The 22,912-nt window shown below is 50.7% G+C and overlaps 1 protein-coding gene and 1 pseudogene across 4 annotated transcripts; both read left to right on the top strand.

The window, feature by feature from the left end:
- Nucleotides 1-1,783: 1,783 nt before the first annotated feature.
- Nucleotides 1,784-8,164, top strand: LOC118237822 (annotated as a pseudogene).
- On the top strand, nt 7,772-22,904 carry Inppl1 (inositol polyphosphate phosphatase like 1). Of its 4 annotated transcripts, none has more exons than XM_035442336.1 (29): nt 7,772-7,926; nt 8,928-9,314; nt 11,931-11,994; nt 12,083-12,233; nt 12,966-13,074; nt 13,306-13,446; nt 13,607-13,700; nt 13,810-13,899; nt 14,016-14,114; nt 14,216-14,366; nt 14,444-14,550; nt 14,878-14,980; nt 15,075-15,271; nt 15,582-15,699; nt 16,086-16,182; nt 16,462-16,600; nt 16,707-16,806; nt 16,906-16,994; nt 17,272-17,353; nt 17,482-17,571; nt 18,030-18,143; nt 18,247-18,335; nt 18,974-19,061; nt 19,155-19,310; nt 19,531-19,609; nt 19,702-19,842; nt 20,912-21,578; nt 21,810-21,943; nt 22,052-22,904. In XM_035442336.1, exons 2-29 carry the CDS (start codon nt 9,133-9,135, stop codon nt 22,140-22,142), a joined length of 3,762 nt encoding a protein of 1,253 aa, XP_035298227.1. In that variant the 5' UTR covers nt 7,772-7,926; nt 8,928-9,132; the 3' UTR covers nt 22,143-22,904. The 4 variants fall into 4 exon arrangements, with proteins under 4 accessions (XP_035298227.1, XP_027263647.1, XP_035298228.1 ...); XM_027407846.2 differs by lacking the exon at nt 7,772-7,926 and adding an exon at nt 8,012-8,125; XM_027407845.2 differs by lacking the exon at nt 7,772-7,926 and adding an exon at nt 8,218-8,727.
- The last annotated feature ends 8 nt before the right edge of the window (nt 22,905-22,912 follow it).

Genomic DNA, 22,912 nt, shown 5'->3' on the forward strand with positions numbered 1-22,912 from the left:
TTAAGATAAATCTAAAAATCCCTGGACTGGAAATGTAGTTAGGTGGTAGAGCTCTGGTCTAGTATGTTCAAGGTCCTGGGGTTCATGACTAGTTTTTCTTTCTGTTTTTTTTTTTTTTTTTTTTTTTTTTTTTTCTGAGACAAGGTTTCTCTGTGTAGCTTTGGAACCTGTCTCGGAACTTGCTCTTGTAGACCAGGCTGGTCTAGACTTCACAGAGATCTGCCTGCCTCTGCCTCCTGAGTGTTCAGATTAAAGGCGTGAGCCATCACAGCCCAGCTTCATGACTAGTTTTACAGAAAGGAAAATAAAATAAGAAAAGAAACCAAGTGTGGTGGCACATACCTGCACTCAGAAGGCATCAGAAGAAGGATCTCTGTGAGTTCAAGGCTAGCTTAGTCTATATAGCAAGTTCCAGGCAGTCATGGCTATACAGAGAGACCCTGTCTCAAAAAAATTAGAACAAAGAGGGCTGGAGAGATGACTCAGCTGTTAAGAGCACTTGCTGCTCTTGCAGAGGACTTGGGTTCAATTCCCAGCACCCACATGGCAGCTCACAACTGTCTATAACTCCTATTCCAGGGGATCTGACACCCTCATACAGACATGCATGCAAGCAAAACACTAATGTACATATAATACAAATAGATAAACTATTAAAAAATAAAAAAAGAACAAGAGGGGCTGGAGTGATAGCTCAGAGGTTAAGAGCATTGACTGTTCTTCCAAAGGACCTGAGTTCAATTCCCAGCAACCACATGGTGGCTCACAACAATCTTTAATGAGATCTGGCGCCCTCTTCTGGCCTACAGGCATACAGACAGACGCTGTATACATAATAAATAAATAAATCTAAAAAAAAAAAAAAGAACAAGAAACAAGGGGGAATGGAAGGAAGAACTGAGAGAAAGAAAGATAAAAAGCAAGAGATAGATCATTCTGGCTTCTGTGGGTAGGTGAGTGACTCAAACATAGAGTATAGAGCCTTGGGAAGTAAACTGCAGAAAGGCTCAGTGTGTGCAGAGATGGAGAGGGAGAGGAAGGGGCCTTGTCGCCATTAGCAACTCTTTAGCGCTTAGTGCTTCAGAGGCTGAGCCTAAAGAAACAGATCTGTGGTGAGCAAAGTGAAGTAAAGGCAGGAGTGAGCAGAGAAGGGACCATTATGTTTGCCAAGTACTTCTCATGACCCCGAGTGTTTGTTTAGTTGGCTCTAATAAGGGGCTATTTATGTAAGTATGTGTGTGTGCATGTCTGTATTTTTAAAATCCAAATCTTTAAAAACGTTTCCCCTTCATTGTTGAATTGAATGTATTTGTGTGTGTATGCATGTGGGGAGTCAGTTCTTTACTATTATCACAATACGTTTTAGGCATTGAACTCAGGTCATTAAATTGTCTTTATATGCTCAATTCATCTTGTCAGCCCCAAGAGAGACCTTTATATTGTCCCTCAGCTCATTTGGTCATTACTTTGGGGTGGGGGAGTTACCACTATGTAGCCCTGACTGGCCTAAAACCCACAATTACTTTGACTCATCCCCCTCTTCCATGTACTGGGATTACAGGCATGTATTGCCCACCAATTGTGGCTGAATTTGTCTTGTATGTGTGTACTTTCTTTGAGAGGTTAGGTAGGGTCTGGTGCATTTGCCTCAGAAGCTGGGCCAGGATAGGGTGCAGGGCAGAATGGCCTTTAGAGAACAGGGAAGGAAAAGACTGAGGAAGTGAAGCTTTAAAAAACACCAAACTCTGTCCATTTCTGTACCCTCTAACCAAACACCATCCTGCAGGTTATGCCACTCGATCCTACTGCCAATCTGGAGAACTCAGCAGGGCTGGGTCACCATCTCCCCCAGGGCTAACAGGATTTCTAGGCTGACATGGTGACCCAGCTGATACAGAGTTGAGTGCAGAGAACTTGCTTGTGACAGGATGAAGGATCTGTGTGTTCCTGGCCCTTTTCAAGGCAGTAAGCAGCCAGGGACCTGAATGCTTTAACTACATGTCATAGAGTCCGGAAAGAAGATGAGGGCATGGCACATCATATCTCTTCCAGCTTGGGAAGCCCAGCTCTTTTTATAAACCTTCCATGCCATGGGGTGAGAGAACATTCTTGCTGATCTCTGGTTGTCAGGGAGCCTCAGGGCCTGAGTGCTGAAGAAGCAGGGTCTGACCTTATCTTTCACTGCAGGGACAGAAAGTCTGAGGCAGGGAGGAGTGAGGCACCCCCACAGATCTAGGCCTCCCCAGCCACAGCTCTGTCTGCACAGACAGAAAGACATGGCCTGGAAACAGATACCACTCCTGCTTTTGGTCTGCATGGCCACCAACAGGCAGTGCCAGTGACAGAGCAGACCTGTTCCCTGTTTGCAAGGATGCCAAGCACCACAAGACAAAGCTGGGCCCAGAGGACAAGCTTCATGACCAGGTTCTGGTGGGAATAGTGTTGCCAGGGAGGAGGAAGTCAGGGTGGGTGTGGTGAGCAGCCAGACACCCCCACATCCCGAGCTATTTATTGCTTCGGGAGATGACGTGGTGGAGTGGGGAAAGTGGCGAGGTGATTTTTCTGAGGACTCTCCCCAGAAGAGGACATAGTGGTGGAGATGATGCAGTGATCTTGAGAGGCCTCTAATTAGAGACCACGTGATGGTAATCTCTATGTCTCTCAAATGAGGGCCCATGGAAGCAAAGGGACTCAGATTGAACTCTGGTCAAAAGGACACAACCAGCCCTTACTGCAGGGTTAGGATAGGACTTGGACTAGTTCCTTGAGAAATCTGGAGGGTGAGAAACCACGGGAGAGATGGTTTCTACCCTCTATTTCTAGAGGACCAAATACAGAAGTGGGAAGACTCTCTATGAGAACCACAGGCGTGAGGACTGCAATTTACATGGTCTATAAGCATCTATGCCAACAAATGGAAACTCAGTGTGGCCTTTTTGTAGCAAGTATGTTTAGATCCTCTTTTATATTCTGGAAATAAATCTAAGGTTAAAAACAGAAACAAAAACCTGGCCAGGCGAGGTGGCACACACCTTTAAACACTCAGGAGGCAAAGGCTAGAAGATCTCTATGTGTTCAAGCCCAGCCTGGCCTACAAATTGAGTTCCAGGCAAGCCAGGGCTACAGAGTGAGACCCTGCCTCAAAAACAAGCAAGCAAAATAAATAAATAATAAAACTTATTTGTATTTATTTGTTTCATTGTTGTTCATTTTATTATTGATTGCTATAGTATTGGATATAGGGGTGGAGAGAGTTAAGCAGTTAAGCATAGTTACTGCTATTGTGAAGACTGAATTGAACTGAACTGAAGAGTTCAGTTCCCAGAATGGACATGGCAGCTAATAATTACCTGTAACTCCAGTTCCAGAACATTTGATGCCGTCTTCTGATTTGCTCATTCATACATGTAGGCACACACACATACAATTTTAAAAAATAGCAAAAAGAAACATAAGAAAACAGAATATGACAATTGACCTTTATTACATATATTTATCTATCTGTGTATGTGAGACACACACACGTGCCATAGCACATGTGTGGCAGTCAGAGGACAAGTTGCAGGAGTCAGTTCTCTCAATCATGTAGGTCCCGGGGATTGAACTCTGGTCCTTAAGTGTGGCTGCAAGTGCCTTTCTTTACTCACTGAGCCATCTCATTGGCCTGTTTTGTTTTCTTTTTTTAAATGAACAAATGAAAATATTGAAACTTACTATGTAGGCCAGGCTACCAGGCTGGCATTGAACTCACGAAGAGCTGCCCCCTTCTGCCTCTCAAGTGCTGGTATTAAAGGTGTACATCATAATACCTGGCTGGTTTTATAAGCTTGTGCCACCATGACGGGGTATGTTTTGTTTGTTTTGTTTTTTGAGACAGGGTTTCTCTGTAGTTTTGGAGGCTGTCCTGGAACCAGTTCTTGTAGACCAGGCTGGCCTCGAACTCACAGAGATCCTCCTGCCTCTGCCTCCCGAGTGCTGGGATTAAAGGCGTGGACCAACAAAGCCCTGCTGTTTTGTTTTTGAGACAGAGTCTAATCCATGTTGTCTAGAATGGTTTTGAATTCATAATCCTCCATCCTCAGCCTCCAGAATGCTGGGATTACAGGCATGTTGCCAACAAGCCCAGCTGAAAAGAATTTTTCTAAAGTGTGAGCCACTATATAAATAAGAACTATTATCCCAAAGACAAGGCTCCCCTATTTCTTTATCATAAGGTGGTAGTTGTATCTCCCTAGAGACAGGGACTCCTGAAGGTCTAGGATAGAGGGGCCTCTGTGGTAAGTGTTCATAGAACACCCTGCCTGAGGCAGGGAAGTGAGGACCAACTGAAGCAGGGCTGGAGCTACAGAGTAGGGCAGAGACACTCAGCCCCATGTCTTTCCCAACTAGTGTAGTCCATGGAAGAAAAATGCCTGCTGCTCAGTCAACACCAGCCAGGAGACACAAAGACAACTCCCATCTGATACAACTTCAACGGGGATCACTGTGGCAAGATGATACCTGCCTGTTAATGAGTGCTCCCGCAACCTGGGGCTTGGATCCAGCAGATATGGGTATTTCCCTCACACACTTCAGGAAGGGTACCCTTAAGATCTGTCTTTTACAGCTATAGCTGCCAATATCCCCTCTATCTAGGTGGACCAGAGCTGGCAATAAAGAGCATTTCCTGGATGCTCCTTATGCAAAGAGGATTGTCAGGAGTGGTGGGAAGCCTGTTGTACCTCCTCTACTTGCAAGACAGACTGGCATAAAGGCTGGGACTGGGCCTCAGGTAAGGGCCTAAGGTTAGGAAGATGGAGTTAGGGTTTAGAAAAAGGGAGATTAAAATTTTCTGGGGTGCGTTTTGACTATAGGGCTGAATGTCTGTGCCATCTTGATTCTGCCTGCAGGCATTAATAAGTGCCCGACACAGCAGCCTGCCACACATTTCAGTACCACTTCCCCACTCCAGCCAGCCTTTGTGAGGGTCTCTGGAGTCACTCATACAAGGTCAGCAACTACAGCAGAGGGAGTGGCCGCTGCTTGCAGATGTGGTTTGACTCAACCCAGGACAATTCCAATGAGGAGGTGGTGAAATTCTATGTTGCCCTTGTGACAGCTGGGGCTGTTTCCCATTCAGTGGCACTTCTTGTGCCCAGTCTGGTCCCAGTGCTGCCATTATGGCTTCTGGCTGAGGCTAGTCCTCTCTCTATAGACTTCTCTACCTGCAGCTGGGTGTCAGTACAGCTCCTCTAAGAATGAGGAAGTCTTAAGCCTGCTTCCATCCCACTCCTCTGTCAGCCAGTTCCTGCTCCATGATGGGACTTGGGGTTCCTACAACAGTCATTTCTAATAAATCTGTGACACATCTGGGTCTAATGAATTGTAGTCATTGTGAGTTTGTGGGTGGGTGGGGACAAATCCTTTTGGGTCAGAGCAAATAGAGTGTTTGAATGCCCCTTGTCACTACATAAAAGTTCACAATTAGTTCCCTCCTACCAGAAGGTGGATGAAATGTCTACATATTAGTAGTCTGTAGGAATCTAGTAGCTTCTGAGTCAGATCCAGGATATAATTCTCAAACATTATCCCACTGTGGTCTGAGAATGTAACTCAGTTGGAAGAGTGCTTGTCTAACATGGGGAAGCTCTAGGTTCTGTACTAAGGGGTGTTGGCACAGGCCTGTAATCCCAACATTTGGGAGGAAGAAGCAGGAGGATAAGAAGTTCAGTGTCATCGTTGGCTACATGGAGAGTTTGGAGCCAACATAGAACACAAGACACACTGTCTCTCGGGGTGTTGGGAGTGCACGCCTTTAACCCCAGCACTCGGGAGGCAGAGGCAGGCGGATCTCTGTGAGTTGGAGGCCAGCCTGGTCTCCAGAGCGAGTGCCAGGATAGGCTCCAAAGCTAGCTACTCAGAGAAACCCTGTCTTGAAAAACCAAAAAAAAAAAAAAAAAAAAAAAAAAAGACACACTGTCTCCAACGATCTCCAACGAAAATAAAAACACATCCCCCAGCCTGGCTGTGGTGGCACATGCCTTTAATCCCAGCACTCCGGAGGCAGAGACAGGCAGATCTCTGTGAGTTGGAGGCCAGCCTGGTCTCCGGGGCGAGTGCCAGGATAGGCTCCAAAGCTACACAGAGAAACCCTGTCTCGAAAAAACAAACAAACCAACCCAGCACATCCCCCTTATTCCCACCATGTGTCTGCTTAACTCTGTACTCAGCTTAAAATGAATGGGAAAGCTGGAAATGGAGTTCGGCAAAGGTTCTGGAAAAATGGGGAAGATTCACACTGTAGGCAGTGTAGATATACTGGGCTTAGGCCCCTCGGAAGAGGAAAAGAGTTCTTTAAGAAGACCATCTGGAAAACACAGAGGAAATGCAAGCTTGCATTTGGTTCAGTGCTGTGCCCTGCAGATGATTCTGAAGGTTAGAAACTTTTACAGGCTTCCCAGGGGGCAGAAGCAGCCTCTGTTCTCCATTTAAATTACATTTGTATTTATTCTGGGTGTGTGCACACAGCTGTGAAGTCAGGACAACATGCAGGAGCTCTCTCCTTCCACCACATGGATCTCTGGGATTCAACTCTTCAGCCTAGGCAAAAGCACCTTTATCGCTAAGCCATCTCACTCCAAAGACCCACTCTTTAGCATGTCTGTCCTCTCATGGAACTGTAAATATATTGATTTTGGAGGGTTGTTACAGCTTGTTATCCTCCTCCTTGGTTTCCTCTTTGTTTGAGGCTGATCTCCTATGTAGCTTTGGGTGGTCTGGAACTCTAGACCAACAAAGCACTTATAACTAGGTATTGATCTTGCTTTTGCCTACTAAGGGCCGATATTACAAGCATGCACAAGTAAGACCCCTTGCCTGCTTAGTCATCACACACCTCCAGGGTCTGGGCTTGAGTTGATTTCTGGCCCTCCCTTCCTACCCTGGGGACTTCTCTGTTTCCACATCCCTACCACAGCTACCCTCCTCAAGGCACAAGTCTGAGACCAATACACCAGTAGCTGGGGTTAGAGCCCAAACTGCAGATCCGTAGTCTAGGTCTCTCCCCATAACACCAGGGTGTTCCCTGACAAGAAGCACACCTAAGTCCCTCATGCCAAAAGGGCAGGAGGAGTTGGGTACGGAGTGGAGGATGAGTTTTTCTATTTACGGCCTGGCAAGACCAGAGAAACAGGTAGGTGGGTAGAAGATCTCTGTTATTGTATTAATCTGGTCTGGAAGGTCCCTACAGACCTCGTCTTCACATCCCAGGCTTTGTTTCCGCTTGGTTAAGCCAAAGCACCTTTGAAACAGAGGAAACCCCTTAGGGCTGACCCCAGGCTACGTCAACAGGTTCGATTTACCAAAGCGAAAGTTATCTCCTAGGTTAAAGGGATGCTTCGACAGTCTCCCAGGAGTAGGTGGCTGTAGACGAACGGCTAGAGGCCTGCGCCTTTAAGGAACCAGGGGGCAGAGGGGCGGGGCAGGAAGAGAAATCCCTGGAGACGCCGCCACCATCCAGGTCTTTTTTTAGGGGGGAAATGGGGCGGGCCAGAGTCCCATTTAGGTTCCGCCCCATCTTCTCTCGCAGCTCCCCCTTTCCTCCCCTAGGGGTGGGTGGATGGGAGGTCGTAGCAACCCGGGTCTCCGGAGCTCCGTGCTCGCACCTGGCCCACCGAGTCGCAAGTTTGTTGACTTGGAGGGAGTAGCCGGGGCGGGGGCGGTGCTAATAATACCCGTTCATTCCCCAGTCGCGCTTTACAGTTTACACAGCTGTCACCTTCTTTACTCCTTAATTAATAATAAAAATAGCCGCCGTCCGGGAGCGCCCGCAGCGTGCCAGGCCCTGAGCTTTACAGGCAGAGCCCCAATGAGTCCGCCCTCATAACGTTACCCCAGTTGTGGAGAGCGGGAAGCTCAGACACAGGGACGAGCCAAGACTGGCCCGAGGTCACTCTACGGGCGTGCGGCGCGGGGACTCGTACGCGAGCGGGCGAGGCGGGACGCGGGGCAGCCCCGGCTCCGGGGGCGGGGCTCGGGCGGGGCGGAAGGCGCGGGGTGCGCGGTGGCGGCGGATGGCCATCTTAAGTGGCCGCGGGGACTCCAGGACGGCTTTCCCGGGCTAGGAGTCACCCGAGTCGCCCCAGAGGTGGGGCCTGCGCGCGGCGGCGGAGGCACTGGGACTTGAAGGAACTTTTTTTTTTTAGATGTTCTAGGGGGTCCTCCTGGTCTAGGACTGCAGAACCTGGGCCTGCGGGTGTGGGGTGTGGTGCCAGGGAACTTGGCGGAGATGGGGGAAGGGTTCTGCCAGGCTGGAGGGCCTGCGGGGACCGGTGCATGAGGGACTCGAGGATATTGGACCTCGTGCGTGCGTGTGTGTGTGTGTGTGTGTGTGTGTGTGTTTGTATGGGGTATCGGATTTCATTGAAAGGGTCTTGTGGGATGTGTCAGGGACCGGCGTTTGGGGGTTCAGGTCTGAAGGGGCTCTGATCTCACAAGAGTTGGGGAAACTTGTTTGCTTGGATGATGGGGGTATTTGTTGGGGAAGTTCATCCTGGAGTCTTTCTTTAAGAACCCCGATCCCGCAAAGCTGTGGGGGTCCCGAGTAGAAAGGATGTATAGTAGAATCAGACATTTTTTAGGGATTAGGGGTCATTTCATTGCGAATCGTTGGAAGGGTTGAATTCACCAGGGAGAGCTGGGACTCTCAGATTGTCCGGGAGCGGGTGCGGCGAACTGGATCTTCTTGAGGTGGGGGACAAGATAATTGCGGGGCTTGGGAGGAGCGAGTCCTGTAGGACTGTGGGGGCATCGTCCTTGCTGAGAGGTTGGGGGCTGGGGCGGCCCGGGACCTGGGCCGAGTAGAGGGGGAGGGGACCGGCCAGCTCCTAGCTTCGCTCCTGCCCCTCCCCCGCCGCCTCTGAACAAACTTTTCTTTCTTTCTCTTCAAGTTGGGGCCGGCGCTGCTGGCGGCGGCGGCTGCGCGGAGATAGAGGCGGCCGGTGCAACCGGGCGTGGAGCTCCGATCTCGGGCTCGCTCCGGCTAGTTGATCCTCAGGCCCGGGACCCAGGCACGGCCCCAACCTCGACTCCAAGCTTTCCCGGGCGGATGGCGCGGGGCGGCAGGCATCGGCGGCGCTGAGCCCAAGGCGGGCCATGGCCTCAGTGTGTGGGGCGCCGGGCGCCGGGGGCGTGCTGGGCAGCCCGGCCCCTGCCTGGTATCACCGAGACCTGAGCCGAGCTGCGGCAGAGGAGCTGCTGGCTCGGGCGGGCCGCGATGGCAGCTTCCTGGTGCGAGACAGCGAGAGCGTGGCGGGGGCCTTCGCACTCTGCGTTCTGTGAGTAGTCTAAGTGTTCCTTGGTGGTGGTGGTAATCATGGTAGTGGGGTGACTGGAGCTGTGGAGTTGCAGCCCCGCCTCCAACCCCTGAGTGGAGACCTTGACTTTATCTCTGGGTGGAGGAAGGATACAGGGAAGCACTTCCTGCTGTCTGAGAGCTCTTTCTGGGGCCGGAGGCCAGAGTTCTTAAGTCCTGGGTGGGTGTGATGGGAAGAAATGCTGGCAGGCTGTGGCAGACCTGCTTAGACTTCCCCGTGCCCCAGATGCACAGGGGGAAGGATGCCTGTTCCACATGCGTGCAGTTCTTTTAAAAGCACTTAGTGGTAGGCAGTAGGGGGCAGAGGGACCAGTGTTTGGATGCCCAGCAATTCCTTAGAAAGTTTTCAGCTATATATGGTTGTGGGGTAGGGTGGGATAATGGGTGTTGAGAGGAGGACCTGGAGAGGTAGCAGGGGGAAGCTGTGTGGGACAACACCTTCGTTTCATGAATCAATGAGTGGATCTCGCCTTTGAGTTGAGCCCTGGTTATCTGGCCATGAATGAGTGCTTAGTGTAAAGCTAGACTTGGCAGTCTTTAGAGTGGGCCTGGTCCTGTGGCGGACCCTGGCAGCTGTGTTCGGTAGTGGTGTACTTTCTGTTTTGCAGTGTTGTTTTGTTTTTGTTTTTGTTTTTGAGACAGGGGTTCTCTGTGTAGCCTTGGCTGTCTGGGAACTCACTCTGTAGATCAGGGCTGGCCTCAAACTCACAGATATCCACCTGCCTCTCCTGAGTGCTGTACTGTACTCCCTGCCCCACAGTTCAATACTGAGTGGGCCTCTGTAGAAAGCATCAGGCACTACTTCGTTGAGGTCTAGTGAGAACACGCTCAAACCCCGTTTCCTCTGTCCTGTCTTCCCCCTCTTCCAACATCTTTGGGAATACAGTGGCCCAGCCTACAGGGAACAAACATTTCTGATTGTCACATTTGGGATGGGGCTGTGGTTATTTAGTGGATAGAAGCCAGAGATACTGTTAAATATCTGACAGTACCTACGACAACAAAGGATTATGGGATTCCAAAGTCAAGTAGTGTAGACACTGAGAACTTTGACGTGCCGAGTGAGGGGTCCTGTAAACCTCAGATTTTGCAACAAGTCAGAGACCCACTCCGTGTGGAAAGACTAAAGCCAGACATCTTATGCCCATGAAAATCCCAAGAGTCCTGCCTCCTAGCCACCTCTAAACAGATCCCTTAATTAGGGAGGAGACAGGGGCAGGTGCTGGATCAGCTGTCTGAGTGGGAGGGGGGACAGCTGGGGCCCTTGTCTGGGTGAGGAACTATTGTCCCAATGAAGAGAGATCCTGGTTCCATTGTCAGGAGAAGGCATTTGGGGGTATAGGGATGTGTGTATGTAGAGGGGGCTTCAGCTTTCAGGGGCCTGGCAGAAAGGGTCAGAAGTGGGCGGGTTCTTAGCCTTCCCAAATACATGCTTACCTATATACACCTCATATGTACACAAATAACATTCAAGACACACCCCTACCCTGACAGATGGACTGACTTCTGCCCTGGTTTTAGATACTAGCCAGTACTGCCTTTTATTTGTTCTGTGACCTTGGGCAAATCATTTTTTCCTTTTGAGTCCCAGTTTTTTTTTTTTTTTCATCTGGAGAATGGAAATATGAATGTCTGCTTTACACAGTGTGAATATGAAATGAGCTTTGTGAGATGCATAACACAGTCAGGATTTGGTTACTGGGACGATATTGCTATAAACACAGATTCAGACACCACAAAGTAATCTTCCCTGACTAAGGTAGGGCTAGCATTAGAGAGAAAATGACCTTGTGGTGTTTGGGCCTCTCTGGAGCCAGCACCCATTTCCGCCCAGCATAGACAGAGACCCCAGTACCTCTTTGAGGTGTGGAGGCCAAGGGAGCCTTCCATCCTGGACTTAGTCTGTGCCTGGCTCAGCTGTCACCTGCTCAGCTGCTGCTGCCATCTGCCAGCACCCCTCTTGGCTTGGGGTTCCTAGAGGCTGAGTCTCTCATAGGGATCCCCCTTGGGTCATTCCAGTTTCCTGATGCTTGAGAAGGAGAGAAAGCAAAGCCCTAGGTTGCTGACCCCACAATCTCCTGTAAAACTGCCCCTGGCACACCCAGTTCCAGTGGAGCTACACACCAACATAAACTGACAGAGCCTTACACGTGTGTTAGCACATTGCCCATGCATGCAAATAGGAGCTAACCAGGCTTCTGAGGACTTTTACTCTGGCGGGGGCCCAGACTGGTACCACAGCCCAGAGGGACTGTTTAGACAGCTGTAGAGGCCACAAAAGAGCTGCCTGTTGCTTGCTTCTCAGGCTCTGCGGTGGGTGGGTGTGGAGGCTGTGTAGGTCCGAATGTGGGGGGGGGGGGGTCTGGTTATTTCTGCTCTTGCTGGCAATACTAAGAGGGTGGAAGGTGACTGACTGCCCCATCATTAACCCTGTGCAGCCTGGACAAGTGGTTTTAGAGAATCCAAGCTGAGAGGGCCAGAGGTTGAGCCTGGTACCAGGAGTAAGTAGGAAGAAGCGATTGTTGGTATTCAGACCCCAGCCTGGGGGTGACAGGTTCTGGTCCCTGCTTTGCTCTAGGTATCAAAAGCATGTCCACACATACCGCATTCTGCCTGATGGAGAGGACTTCCTGGCTGTGCAGGTAGGAACTCAGACCGGTGATCTCTAATTTTGGTTTAGCCTCAGGCTTGGGGACCTGCTGGCTGACTCTGCCATCCTTGTTGCTTCAGACCTCACAGGGTGTTCCTGTGCGTCGATTCCAGACCCTGGGCGAGCTTATAGGCCTGTATGCTCAACCCAACCAGGGTCTTGTTTGTGCCCTGCTGTTGCCTGTAGAGGGAGAGAGAGAGCCAGACCCACCAGATGACCGAGATGCCTCAGGTATTGCTCATCTCACAGCATGAAAAATCCCTTCCTTGGGCTGGGGAGATGGCTCAGTGGGTAGAGCCCCAACCACATAAGTGCCAGGATAAGAGTAGAGTTCAGATTCCCAGAACCCACATAAAAGGTGGGTAGGTGTGGTGGCCTTGGGCAGGGAATACCTCAGTATGTAAATAAGGTGAAGTGTGATGGAGGAAGCCACTCAACATTAGTCTCAAGCCTAGACACACACACATACACACACACACACACGAATCCATGCTAACATGTATTCACATGCTTGTATAGCACACATACATATATACCCAAAGAAGAAAAGAAAATCCCTTCCTTGCTAGGCCCTTGCCTGTCCCTGTTACTTCCCATCCCCACCTCCCTGAAGTCCCACTTTCCCCTAACCATAGTGCCACACTCTTTTTTTTTTTACTCTTTTTAAAAAATAATTTATTTATTTTTATTATTTTATGTGCATCAGTGTTTTGGCGGCATATATGTCTGTGTGAGGGTGTCAGATCTTGAAGTTATACAGTTGTGAGCTGCCATGTGGGTGCTGGGATTTGAAACCGGGTTCTTTGGAAGAGCAGTCAGTGCTCTTAAACCACTGAGCCATTTCTACAGCCCCAGTACTTCACTCTTGTACCCTCTTGTCTGTGGAAGTCTCTAACAGTCATGGCATATCCCTGTTACATAACATGGAATTGAAACTGCTATCCCACTGTTCCCTGTCCACAGATGTGGAGGATGAGAAGCCCCCACTACCCCCGCGCTCTGGCTCTACCAGTGTTTCTACCAGCAGCCCCCTGCAACCCTCCGAGACTCCCACAACTCCAGCAGCTGAGAGGTGAGACCCTCCTAGCCCCATCTGCCGAGCAGGAAGTCCCTTCTCTGAGAATTGTTTCCCCATTTGGCTGTCTAAGCCCCCTTCCTAGGGACCCCATCCCATCTCAGCTCCAGAGACAGAAACTCTGGCACATTCCACTCTGATTGCCTCCAGTACCTGAGGTACTGGAAAGAGCAGGGGTGCCTGTGACAGTCAGCAGGACCTCCCCTGATTCTTTATCTCTCCTGGAAGCACTCCCAATGGACTCAGCACTGTGTCACATGAGTATCTGAAGGGCAGCTATGGGCTGGACCTGGAGGCTGTACGAGGCGGAGCCAGCAACTTGCCCCACCTCACCCGTACTCTAGTCACCTCATGCCGAAGGCTGCACAGGTACTTGGGATGGCTGAGCCCATGTGTCACACTCTGGTCCTGACTTCCTCCCCTTTACCCTGTCAACTATATACTAAAGATGGAAGTGCCACACTCAGTCAGTGCCATGTTCCCTGTGCAAAGGTCAGGGTAGGAATTCTCACCCATCTGTCTCCTCTAGTGAGGTGGACAAGGTCCTGTCAGGCCTGGAGATCCTGTCAAAGGTGTTTGACCAGCAGAGCTCGCCAATGGTGACCCGCCTTTTGCAGCAGCAGGTGGGATTATAGGGAGGCCTCCAGAAAGTGGGACATACCTTGGAGCTGTGGGGGGAGGGGCTTCTGCTTAGGAACCTTGTGTACCACCCTTATTTCCCGCCCTCCTCAGAGCTTACCGCAGACTGGAGAGCAAGAGCTGGAGAGCCTTGTGCTGAAGCTATCTGTGCTAAAGGACTTCCTGTCAGGCATCCAGAAGAAGGTGGACTGACCTGCCCTTACCTGCCCCTGTAGTCACTTATCCCAGCATCAGTGGAATCCCGCCCTATACATCCCTTAGTATGTCTCTTTGCCTCACCTTTTCCCTAACCCCTCCAGGCACTAAAGGCACTGCAGGACATGAGCTCCACAGCACCCCCTGCTCCATTGCAGCCTTCTACACGAAAGGCCAAGACCATCCCTGTGCAGGCCTTTGAGGTACATGGCAGGTGGGGCCTCACAGGGCAAAAGGTATCTGGAGGTAAGGGGTACCTTCCGTCTAAGGTCTTGGCAGCAGCCTTTCCACTCCTGTCTTACAGGTGAAGCTGGATGTTACATTGGGTGATCTGACCAAGATTGGGAAGTCCCAGAAGTTTACACTGAGCGTGGATGTGGAGGGTGGGAGGCTGGTGCTGCTGAGGAGACAGCGAGACTCCCAGGAGGACTGGACGACCTTCACACATGACCGAAGTGAGCTAGGGCCAGAGTCGGGAGACGTGGGCAGCTTGATAGCACAGGTTTGTGTGACTCCCCTTTCATTCCCCTAGTCCGCCAGCTCATCAAATCCCAGCGTGTGCAGAACAAACTGGGTGTTGTATTTGAAAAGGAGAAAGATCGGACCCAGCGGAAGGACTTCATCTTTGTCAGTGCCCGGGTGAGTTGCAGCCTGTGCCAGGGTATTGGGGCCTGCTGGAGTCTCCAGAGGATATTTTCCTATTGGAATATGAGGTGTGAGTCTGTCATTTTTGGCAGGGTATGTATTGAGAGTAGACAGCCCAATGTTGGATTCAAGTACTCATTTTTGAGCAATATTCAGTAAGTGCTTGCTAGTGCTTTCATAGTGTGTGTACAGTGGGGAACCTCAGGCATGCCCCTTCTCTCATGATACCTGCCACAAAACAGGGTGTCCCCATGGAAAGGTAAGATTGCTGGGTGCCTACTGTTCCTGACTGGCTGCTGTATTCCCCTTCCCTCTCATTAGAAGCGAGAAGCCTTCTGCCAGCTTCTGCAACTCATGAAGAACAAGCATTCCAAGCAAGATGAGCCGGACATGATCTCTGTCTTCATAGGCACCTGGAACATGGGTCAGGCCCAGGGGTTATGGTGGGGGAGGAGGCTGGCCCAAAACTGGGGCATGACCCATCCCTCTAATTCCTGCTGCCTCCCCTCCATCTCCAGGAAGTGTACCACCTCCAAAAAATGTGACATCTTGGTTCACATCAAAGGGGCTAGGGAAGGCCCTGGATGAGGTCACAGTCACTATACCCCACGATATCTATGTCTTTGGGACCCAGGAGAACTCAGTGGGTGACAGAGAATGGCTGGATCTGCTGCGGGGGGGCCTCAAGGAGCTTACAGATCTGGATTACCGCCCGGTGAGGGGGCTATCTTTCCTGGTCTCTTGTTCTCACAGACCTTGTGTTTTCTGCTTGATTTCATGACTGGCTCTGGGGAGTACTGTTCACATGACTTTCCCTCTAAGCCCTGATGTTTCCTTTGGGAGGCTGAACTTGAATTTTATGAGTTATTGAAGCCACAGGGAGGGATGCTCTTCTCCTTTATTCCGGAAAGGGATAGCAAGCCTTCCTAGCCTGTGATTGACAAGACAATGTAGGTGATAGGTCACGGGAAATGCTGGCAGGGACCTTGGCTTGAGGCAAGGATAACCCCACACTCTCTCCATAGATTGCCATGCAGTCACTGTGGAACATCAAGGTGGCAGTGCTGGTCAAGCCAGAGCATGAGAACCGCATCAGCCATGTCAGTACCTCCAGTGTGAAGACTGGCATCGCCAACACCCTGGGTGAGCAGGGCAGGTGGGCCCCTGAGGGTGACATGCCTGTTCATGCCTCTGGCTTGGTCTCCAGGTTCCTCCCACTTTGCATGGTTTTAGTGTTCTCGTCTATGGGATACTTTGAACTTTGTATGTTCTCATCTTAAATCTCTTCCAGCCCCAAGGGAGACCCTAGCAAAGGTGTGCTTGTCTGTGCACATGTGTGTGTACGCGCGCGCGCGCGCGCGCGCGCGTGTGTGTGTGTGTGTGTGTGTGTGTGTGTGTGTGTACTTGCACGTTCGTTCGTGTGTCTGTCATAGGGAAGGAAGGATGCTGACTATGTTGCTTGGAGGGATAGAGGACAGTTGGGATTACTCTTTATGTGATCCTTCTTCTTCTTTTTCCTGTCCTGATAGGGAACAAGGGAGCTGTGGGTGTTTCCTTCATGTTCAATGGCACCTCATTTGGCTTCGTGAATTGCCATCTCACCTCAGGAAATGAGAAGACTACCCGGTGAGAGACACCTTTCTCATTTCTCTTTTCTTATCCTCCATTTTCCTGATACATCCATTCCTTTTCCCATTGCCTAGGCCTTGACTTCCTACATTCCTGTCCCCAGAGACACCCCCACCCCCATCTTCTTAGGACCTCTCTTGTCTATGCCTGACCGTGAGCTTGTCCCTACCTGTTTTCTCTCTCTAGGGACCCTCAACCCTGCCCATCCCTGACCCCCACCTTTATGTTGTCCCTCCTTCCTGACTCTGGATATCTGCCCTGGCCCCTCCACTATAGGCGGAACCAGAACTATTTAGACATTCTGCGTCTGCTCTCGTTGGGTGATCGGCAGCTCAGTGCCTTTGACATCTCTCTGCGATTCACTCATCTCTTCTGGTTTGGAGACCTTAACTACCGCTTAGACATGGATATCCAGGTGCCAGCAGGGTCTGGTGGGTGGCTGTAAAGGAGGCCATTAGGAGGGGAGGCTTGCATGGTTCTCCTTAAAAGGCAAGCCTCTGGTGTTTGTGTCTGTACCCCAGGAGATCCTGAACTACATTAGTAGGAGAGAGTTTGAGCCCCTACTCAGGGTGGACCAGCTCAACCTGGAACGAGAGAAGCACAAGGTTTTCCTTCGATTCAGTGAGTGAGGGCCTGGCAGTGTTCAGTGATGGCCCTGGGACTTGGAATATGCCTGGGTCTTTGGAGCCATGGACTTCATGTGTCCTCTGCTCTCTTTAGGTGAGGAGGAGATATCTTTCCCACCCACCTACCGCTATGAGCGGGGCTCCAGGGACACATATGCTTGGCACAAGCAGAAGCCAACTGGGGTGAGTGAAAAAATATAGGTTGGGGGAACCCTCCCTCTGGTTTCATAGAGTTAGGAGATGGGATATCAAAGATCCAAGTCTCTGCAATTACTACTTGAGCTCATATGGCTCCCCTGAGGCCTTTTGAGGGGTGATGTTGGCTATTTTGGGAATCCAAGGAAGAAGGCAGGTGATGGGTCCAGTAATAGAAGTGGAGTGGGGTTTTGTCAGCTCTGGGTGGGTCCCGTGTTGAGACTCCCAGCTGACAGGACTGACCACATTGCCACTCCTGTCACAGGTTCGGACCAATGTGCCTTCCTGGTGTGACCGGATTCTATGGAAATCCTATCCTGAAACCCACATCATCTGCAATTCCTATGGTCAGAGCCTTGGGAAAGGATGATGGGAGACACTGGGTGGTCACTATTCTGCCTCAGCCCTCCTTTGGGAAGTGGTGCAGAGAGCAGGGATAGTTCTCTTGAGCCCCCATTGCTGTCCCCCTAAACAGGTTGCACTGATGACATCGTCACCAGCGACCATTCTCCTGTGTTTGGGACATTTGAGGTTGGAGTTACTTCCCAGTTCATCTCCAAGAAAGGTGCCTGTCCTGATGTGGAGACGTGTGGGAGGGCTCATACGGTGGCCTAGGGATGTGATGGGTTTGACTGACCACACATATATGTTTGGATGTGTGTTCGTGTGAATGCAGGGGTATTTCTGAACCTATGATATGTGAGGCCGTCTGAGCATATTTAGCTCATCATTAGTGGTGTGATATACCTGTGTGTCTGTATCTGTCACACATGCGCTTTGAGTATGTCTGCAGATGTGGCATAGTGTTGGCAGACAAGCCTACAAGCACTCTGGTCCCCATGCCTTCTGACATGAACCTTTCATGCCTTTCTGCCCCAGGTTTGGGTTTGTAAGTCCCTCTATTGACTCAGGACTAGGAGACTCTTTTTTGCCTTATCTTCAGATCTGCCAGGGCCCCTACTTTTCTGTCCTAAGCTCAGCATCCCGATCCTTTTGCTTACAGTTCTTTCCTTGTTCCCTCAGGGCTCTCTAAGACCTCAGACCAGGCCTACATTGAGTTTGAGAGCATTGAGGCCATTGTGAAGACAGCCAGCCGCACCAAGTTCTTCATTGAGTTCTATTCTACCTGCTTGGAAGGTCAGAGGGGGCCATTGCTGACTGTGGGCCATGAGAGAGTGGGATGCCAAAGGCTGCTCAGAGTGGTCAGCCCCTCAGCTGGGTCCTCCCACCTTCACCCCAGAGTACAAGAAGAGCTTCGAGAATGATGCTCAGAGCAGTGACAACATCAATTTCCTCAAAGTACAGTGGTCCTCCCGCCAACTGCCCACGGTGAGGCTGTAGGAAGGGCCCAGACTTGTAGGTAGAGGGGTACAGAGAGTAAGAGGCAGAGCACAGCACACTGTGGGACTCCTTGGGAGGGAGAGCGAGGATGGAGGGGATGTGTGTGTATGCTTTTGTGCACAAGTAAGAAGGATAAAGACAGTTACATCTTTGGGAGCCATAGAACCAAGTTGTAGTTTGTTTATTCATTTGTTTAATAAATGCTTCCTGAACCTTTGATAAATGGCTAGTATTGTCCATGGATAGCAGAAAATTAATTAATTATAGTGATGTTAAATGCTATGAAAGGCCATGCAGGGCTGTGTCTTTAAGAGTGAGCATGAGGAGCTGGAGAGCTGGCTCAGAGGTTAAGAGCACTAGCTGCTCTTATATAGGTAATGAGTTCAATTCATAGCAATCACGTGGTGGCTCATACCCATCTATAATGAGATCTGGTACTCTCTTCTGCAGGCATACATGTAGCCAGAACACTGTATATATAATAAATAAATAAAAATCTTTAAAAAAAAAATGAATGAGCATGAACAAGCCTTAGGGCAAGGGGTGAGTGGGGCCAGAATCAATGTGGGAAGGACATGATAGGATGTTTAGGGCATTGTTCCTCACTGGGCCTCTCTTTTCCTCAGCTTAAGCCCATTCTGGCTGATATCGAGTACCTACAGGATCAGCATCTCCTGCTCACAGTCAAGTCCATGGATGGCTATGAATCCTATGGTGAGGGGCAAGAGGTACTCAGGGATATAGGAAACCAGGTAGCACCCTCGAAAAGGTCTGGCAATTTGCTGGTCTGTTGTATCTACTCCTTAGGGGAGTGTGTGGTTGCACTCAAATCCATGATTGGCAGCACGGCCCAGCAGTTCTTGACCTTCTTGTCCCACCGTGGAGAGGAGACAGGCAACATCCGTGGTTCCATGAAGGTGCGGGTGCCCACAGAGCGCCTGGGCACCCGTGAGCGGCTCTATGGTGGGGGCTCCATTGGGTAGGGTATGGGCATGTGGTGTGGTAGTGTGGACAGACCCAGGGTGGCAGCATGTTGGAATCCTGTGGTACTAGAAGCTATGACTGAATGGGCCTACCCTGAGGGATAGCTGGGAAGGGTACTAGATATCCCCAGTGCCCATAGTATTCCTAGGATCCAGGACCCTAAGTCCTCGCTAAGTTTACCTTCTCTGTGCTTCACCAGAATGGATCAGCATTGATAAGGATGAGACAGGAGCCAAAAGCAAGGCTCCTTCAGTGTCCCGTGGTAGCCAGGAACACAGGTGAGCTAGGATTATGTTGAGTGTCACAAGAAGGGACACTTGGGAGCTTCTGGTCACCTCCACATTTTCCTTCTGTTCTATACTCCTGGCAGATCTGGGAGCCGCAAGCCAACTTCCACAGAGGCTCCGTGTCCACTGTCCAAGTTGTTTGAAGAGCCTGAAAAGCCACCACCAACTGGCAGGCCACCAGCCCCACCCCGAACGGCCCCTAGGGAGGAGCCTTTGAACCCCAGGTGAGAGGAGAAACTTGCTATCCCCTAACTCAGTCCAGTACTATGCCTGGCTCTCAGGGCCAGTCTGCTGTTTGAGTGCTCTGACACCTCAGGGGACAGTGGCCAGCCATACCTTTTTAAGGTGTGACTCTGAGTCACAAGGAACAGTGTTTTCTCTCAATTCTGTAGAAATTGGTTCTAGATTTAGGACATGGGACTAAGGCCTGTAATCCCAGTATTTGGGAGAGGGGACAGGAGGATTAGGTGTTCACAGTCATTTTCAGTTACAACCAAAACAAAAAACAAACACACAAATGAAAACACACACAGCTTGAAGTTGTTTGGAGAAGGCCCAGGCTCACCCTGAGATTTCTCAGGGTCCACCCTGTGAGGCTGCACCTAACAAAAGGCCTTGGGGGAAATGGGTTCCTGACCAAAACTTTGACAAATGCTTCTTGCTAGATTCTTCTTTTTAGATGTCTATTATTATGTATTATGTATTAGCAAAGCTTCCAAAAATGTAGATAAGAAAGAAACTTAAAGCTTGTTTAATAAGTTTCCCAAACCTAATGGGCCAGAAAACTTCCCACATATCAATGTTCTGGGCCTGGGCATCTTGGCATACACCACTCTCCCAGCATCCAAGAAGACTAAGGCAAGAGCATTGAGAGTTTGAGGTTAGTCTAGGCTAAATTGTGAGGTCCTGTCTAATGGAGAACTAGTGTTTTGTGGGTGAAACACCAACCTGAACCTGAGTAGGATTCTGCAGAAGGACTCTCAACAGCTTCTGGAGGCTTTTCTGATCACTTTGGTCACCCTTATGAGAGGCTTTTATCACCCATTTGAGCTCAGGTTTCAGTTATAAAAGAGCTGAGAATGTGAGCATATGAGGAAAAGGAGTTAGGGTTTTACCTTCAACACTCCCCCTCCAGTTTCAGAGGTTATGAAATCAAAGGCTCAGAGTGAGTCCACTTACCCAAGGTCATGTGCAATTCAAGGACTAGGACCTTGGTCCCTTCTTCCCCAGCTCCCTCCCCTGTACCCACCGCTTTTACTTTGGGTTCTGATGGTTTTCCTGCTCTCAAAATAGGCTGAAGTCAGAGGGGACAGCTGAGCTGGAAGGAGTGGCAGCCCCTGCACCCAAGAACAGCTTCAATAACCCTGCCTACTATGTCCTGGAAGGGGTTCCACATCAGCTGCTGCCCCTGGAGCCACCCCCATTTGCCAGGGCCCCTGTCCCACCTGCCACCAAGAACAAAGTGGCCATCACAGTGCCTGCTCCCCAGCTTGGGCGCCACCGGACTCCTCGTGCAGGAGAGGGAAGCTCATCGGATGAGGACTCTGGGGGCACACTGCCTCCTCCAGATTTCCCACCTCCACCACTGCCGGACTCAGCCATCTTCCTGCCCCCTAGCCTGGATCCTTTATCAATGCCAGTGGTCAGGGGCCGAAGCGGGGGTGAGGCCCGTGGTCCACCACCTCCCAAGGCCCATCCCAGGCCACCACTACCCCCAGGCACCTCACCTGCCAGTACTTTTTTGGGGGAGGTTGCAAGTGGGGATGACCGATCTTGCTCAGTACTGCAGATGGCCAAAACACTCAGCGAGGTAGATTACGCTCCTGGGCCTGGACGCTCGGCACTCCTCCCCAGCCCCTTGGAATTGCAGCCTCCCCGAGGGCCTTCCGACTATGGCCGACCCCTCAGCTTCCCACCACCCCGCATCAGAGAAAGCATCCAAGAAGACTTGGCAGAGGAGGTGTGTAGACCAGGGCCTGATGGCAGGTGTTCCTTCATTCTGTCACCCAGAACTCACTGGTGTCCACAGCCCCCTTTGCTTGTAGCTGGGTAATGGGCCTTTTGGAGACACAAGGATCAGCTTATTCCTTGCCTTATTTCCCCTCAGAGCATGGGTAGAATGTGGCTGTTTGCATGTGTTTCTGTGAGGAGCCACCCTTAGTTCTCCCCCTAACATGCCGTATTCCCTTAGGCTCCGTGCCCGCAGGGCGGGCGGGCCAGCGGGCTGGGAGAGGCGGGCATGGGTGCCTGGCTGCGGGCCATCGGCTTGGAACGCTATGAGGAGGGCCTGGTGCACAATGGCTGGGACGACCTGGAGTTTCTCAGGTGGGGGCGGGGTTGGAGGTGGACAGGGAGGGGTGTCTGGCCTCAAGGGTGGGATTGTGGGCCCTAGAACCTCTTAGCCCATCTCTCAGCTTCTCTTAATTCCTGCAGTGACATCACTGAGGAAGACCTGGAGGAAGCTGGGGTGCAGGATCCTGCTCACAAGCGCCTTCTTCTGGACACCCTGCAGCTTAGCAAGTGATAAGAGATGGCTGCCGAGCTACAAAAGCAATGCTCTTTCCCCTTTGGGAAGGGCATGTGCAACCATGGGCTGAAAAGTTCCGAGGGGCGTGGCAGTGCATTTTTGTCTATTTATTGGGGATCAGTGTTCCCTACTGCCTAGTTTGGGATGTTCTAATTAGGACAAAGAGCTCCCCACCTAGCTTTTAGGTCCAGGGTCGGGAGTTCAGTAGCCTGTGGTAAAATGAAGCACACTGGTTACTCTGGTGTGGACATCTCCCAGCCTCAGGGTTGTATGTGGGGTATAGTTGGGTACATCCTGGTCCCCACTAACACCAATGTTTCCACTTCCCTCCCTCGGACCTGAAACACACGAGTTCCTCCTTGCAACTCCTACTCTGGGGACGTCCTCCGGAAATGAAGGAAGAGCCCAGAACTGGGCTGGGTTTATTTAAGTTTTGCTGTGTGGGTTTTGGAGAGGGAGGGCACATTAATTTTATTGGGGTGGGGCAGGACCTCGGCCATAAAATGCAGATTTACCTAGTTCTGGCAGTACCTCTGGTTCATAGAGCCCTTGCCCAAGGAATGCGTGGCAGTCTGCTGTAGAGAAGGAGGGAGCCTCGCTGGTTGTCACCTGTCACCGCACTGGAAGACAGGGTTTTTGCCAACAGTTTATCCCATCTTGGGCACTCGGAAAGGTTGCTGGCTTGATGTCTTCAATAAATTAAGTTTTATTTGGATTGAGCAAAATCACCTTAATAAATTACAAGTTTTTTCAAAGAAAGTAAGGGG

This window comes from Cricetulus griseus, chromosome 3, assembly GCF_003668045.3.
Source record: "Cricetulus griseus strain 17A/GY chromosome 3, alternate assembly CriGri-PICRH-1.0, whole genome shotgun sequence".
NCBI classification, from domain to species: domain Eukaryota; kingdom Metazoa; phylum Chordata; class Mammalia; order Rodentia; family Cricetidae; genus Cricetulus; species Cricetulus griseus.

What these genes read in the sequence shown, in the direction of transcription:
- Inppl1 (XM_035442336.1), top strand. Translation starts at nt 9,133, where the DNA reads ATGGCCTCAGTGTGTGGGGCGCCGGGCGCCGGGGGCGTGCTGGGCAGC. An exon ending in CATAGGCACCTGGAACATGG is followed by an intron (nt 14,981 to 15,074) that starts GTCAGGCCCAGG and finishes CTCCATCTCCAG; the next exon opens with GAAGTGTACCACCTCCAAAA. An exon ending in GAGGAGCCTTTGAACCCCAG is followed by an intron (nt 19,843 to 20,911) that starts GTGAGAGGAGAA and finishes CTCTCAAAATAG; the next exon opens with GCTGAAGTCAGAGGGGACAG.